The sequence below is a fragment of the Phalaenopsis equestris genome, unplaced genomic scaffold (assembly GCF_001263595.1).
Source record: "Phalaenopsis equestris unplaced genomic scaffold, ASM126359v1 Scaffold000125, whole genome shotgun sequence".
NCBI classification, from domain to species: Eukaryota; Viridiplantae; Streptophyta; class Magnoliopsida; order Asparagales; family Orchidaceae; genus Phalaenopsis; species Phalaenopsis equestris.
Window position 1 is genome coordinate 1,306,613 of NW_018164567.1, and position 3,931 is coordinate 1,310,543.

Below are 3,931 nucleotides of genomic sequence, written 5' to 3' on the forward strand. Positions count from 1 at the left end.
CATAAAACACAATCCTTATACATTTACATATTTAAGACCTAAACTCGCGTCTTTGCAGACCGCTCGAATCATTAATATCACATTAAAAATATTATTATTATTAATTTTTTTATTTGTGAGATGTAATTTTTCATGCGTTATTTTATGACACCACAGGGTTATACATGTAAACATCAAACATCTGGTGCTAGATATGTAAAATCAAAGGATATGTATGTACATTTTCAAGCGGATTAGTCATGGTGAATTTTGATGGTGCTGTAGGAGTGATTGATGCTGAGGTTTCAGTGCAATTATGCAAGCTACAAGGAGCTATACGGGCTATAAAAATGTATTATAAGCAACGTGGCGCCAACTTTTGAAAGATAGATTTTTTGTAGAGGTGGATATGTTCCTCTACAAATGCCCTTGTTACAATTATCAGTATATAATTTTAATAAATTTAGTCGTACAAAAATTTGTTTAGTTAGTATACAGTTTAAAAAAATATTTATAATATTTTTTTAATATAATATTTAAATTTATTTTAGTTATTAAAATAACAATTAAGTTGGATCAGGATAAAATTATCAGCTAGAATCTCGACTAGCCAGTAAGGCCATGGACTACATGCTACATCTAGATTTGGAGATATATGATTAAGTGTGGGTTAAAATATGGCTTTCTACATACAACCCAATCTCTATAAATTTACATATCTAATGCCTGAACTTTGTTTCTTACATTTATACCAACCAAAATTTTCCAATCTCAAGAAGACCAAAAAATCTTTATCGCTAATCACCACCAACATTATTGTCGCCCTTTATTTCTGAGCCACCATGAAAAGTCACTGCGCCTATATTTCACCATCAAACTATCTACGTAGGTATTATTCTATTCAACAAAAACTATGAAACATTTAAATTCAATATTATTTAGACAAAAATTATTTCAACAATAATGTTCAGTTAAATATAAACCTTCAGGTTTGTTACCATCCCGCTTAAATATTATGATATTTTACATAATTACAGCAAATAGTAACTAAAGTGTTTTGCTTATAACCTAATTAGCAGCACATGCATGAAAACATGCCACTACTTATACACAGATTTGTATTGTTCAAAAATTACAGAAACTGCTCAAATGCAATTTTAAAAAAACCGAAAGAGCAAATTAAACCAAGAAAAACTATCCTTCAATATATGAACAAAATATAAATCTGTTTCATGAGAAAAACTAAGATTTATATATGAGCGAATATTACCTGTAGAATTCGCACGTACAGATTTGTGGTATTGTAGTGATACCCCGCAATCCGCACATACCTACCTATCCACCTGTAAATAACAGCAGCCACCACTACTTTCTTCCACCATTGATGCCGGCGCCATCGCCGCCGGAAGTGCCCCACAGGGTGGATGCATTTCTGGACTTGAGACTTCCATCAGGATTCCTCAACTCTATAATACCCTCGAATAACTTGTCCGGTGAGATGTAGGGTTTCGGGGCCGACGATGATCCCGCCTGCTTCGAATTATTAGGATTTGCGTAATACTGTCTCGAACCTATCGAGTTGTTGAGCCTCTGAATGGCATCCGAATCCAGAACTGGTACAGGAGCAGCGGGAACTAGAGCCATTGAAGTCTGCGAAGCAGGAAACTGGGAGGAGGTTGGAGGAGCCATTGAAGACTGAGAAGCTGGATGCTGAAAGGGAGTTGCCGGAACAGAAGAAGGCGTGGCCATGGCCGGATACTGGACAGGGGCCGTCGATAGGAATGGATTTGAAGTGATTCCAGGAGGAGGCCATGATGGAGCTTGATAGTTATATGGGTATGGCATCATCTGCTGCTGAGGAAAAGCAGGAGGTACCAGTGCCGGTGTTTGAGAACCTGCGGATTGAGCCCATGGCGCGACGTAACCGTTGTTAGTTGCGTAGTTACCGTTCGATGTGATGGGCTGAGGGTTGTTAGGATACTGCTGCGGATTAGGAGAAGTGGAGAAGGGGTTTTGATTCTGGTTCGATTGAGGAAGAGGGGAGGACGGAGTTTGCGGAGGCAGGTCGGTTGACAGAACCAGGCTAAGGAGATCGATCATGTCGTCTTCTTTCTTCAAGGCAGTATCATGAGCTGGAGGATCGAAGGGGACTAATGCGTTGGTTGCAATAGATGATGAGGCTTCGGAAACACCGGAAGTTGAAGTTGGGGTGGTGATATCGCTATGGTTTGGAGAGACCGCCAGTTGATCGCCGGCTGATTTTAACTTGGAATCTCTGCAGAAATCGAAAGATTTTTAGGGTCATTAACGGAGTTTGAGATGTTAGGTGAGTGATGCCGGAATTGGTTGAAATACCTGCGAGCTAAAGAAGACGAGTCATCTTCTTCTTCGTCTTTATCATCGAAATGCTGAATTGCAGGAACGGATGGAGGAGGAAGGCTTGGTATGGAAATTGATTGAGCTATATTGGGCGGCAGAGGTGACCCGGAAGCTATGGCATCATGCCTTGCTAGTGCAGTTTGTAAATTTTCAAACAATGCAAGAGCTTCTCCCAGTAGCTCTTCATTCCTGCCAATTACATCAGGTTCTTCGTTCAATCTTTACATCCTTCAAAATTTTAATTACCAGGAAGAAAATAAGAAAGTGATGCCACATTTTGGATCATATATATACATATATTGAAAGAATGGCCGGAGGCTATTATACGAGCCCCAGACATCCCTCATGCACCTAAGAATTCGAGTGCCACACCCTACACTCCGGGGGAATCGAACCCCAGATCAGAGGGGACTTATAACTGATAAACAAATGCCCGACCGTCTGATCTGAGTACGCGGCGCATTATTAGACCAGAGGAAAAGAGTAGGTAAAGATTGGTAGAGAAGAGGGGAGATTCCCTATTTGTAGATAGGGATCTGAGGCTCTAGCCATATTAGAAATGCTACAGAATGAGCTATATATATATACTATATCATAGTTGACTTCAATAAAATTTAATTAGTGGAAAAACAACCTACTAAATTTGAACAACAAAATTAAATATAAAAATTATGCAAAATTTGGTCAAAACATGATGAGTGAATGCTTTAGCTTCTATAGCAGATCAACATACAAGATTACAACTTATCTACAATGTAGGTTTGGCACTAACAATACTGGCTTTTTAGACTCTTAAAATATCAACATGCCAAGAGTTTCTCTATGGGGAACTTTACCTAAAAATAGTAAAATTAAATAATCAAAATTGACTTACTCGGTTGAATTAATCAGCTGCATAAGCTTCTTTTGGTTCACGCGACACTGGCTGGCGAGATCTGTGATAACTTCATCATCAACTGCCTACAACACATTAAAATATGCCGGTTTTGTTTAAATTCTCCAATCAACAGAATCCAAACAACAATTTGTCGAATCTAGGCAAAATTAAACAAAGAGAATGCAGAAGAACAAAAATTTAATTGTCCAGGAGGAAGAATTTATGTACCGTGCGATCTTCTGGGTTCACTGCCCGCAGCATATCAATGAACAACTCGGTAACACTTCGGATGTTTTTCAAGTCTGATAAACTGAGGATAAAATAATGGAAGCTGGAATAAGAACAAGACGGAAAATAGCAGATATACAATGCCAAATTTCAAACCAACCCATCAACATTGCCACTATCAACCCCTCCAAACCAATAACAAGAAAGATTTACATACATACCAGTGAATTACTATGAATTTGCATATCTAACACCCATACTTCAATTTTTACATATCTGCCACTTACCTATGCATGAAAAGGTGGTGTATTTCACCTTTTTAAAAGTTAAGATGATGACATTTTTGATATAATATGAAAATTTTGGGTGGTGTTAATGGAAAAAAATTGAAGTTTGTGTTAAATATATAAATACATAGGAATTGGGTGGAATGTATGTAAATGTTCCTAATAAGAAAAAAAGCAGCAG

General features: G+C 37.9%; 1 protein-coding gene across 1 annotated transcript in view; it reads right to left on the bottom strand.

Moving 5' to 3' along the window:
- Positions 1-993: 993 nt before the first annotated feature.
- LOC110021257 (ADP-ribosylation factor-binding protein GGA3-like) overlaps positions 994-3,931 on the bottom strand; it is a 16,104-nt gene continuing 13,166 nt past the window's right edge. Inside the window, exons 7-10 of the mRNA XM_020719676.1 lie at positions 3,464-3,545; positions 3,233-3,318; positions 2,335-2,547; positions 994-2,254 (exon numbers count right to left, since the gene is read on the bottom strand). Of these exons, the coding sequence (XP_020575335.1) occupies positions 1,345-2,254; positions 2,335-2,547; positions 3,233-3,318; positions 3,464-3,545 (1,291 nt within the window). The 3' untranslated portion in view covers positions 994-1,344. The remainder of the gene's footprint in view (positions 2,255-2,334; positions 2,548-3,232; positions 3,319-3,463; positions 3,546-3,931) is intronic.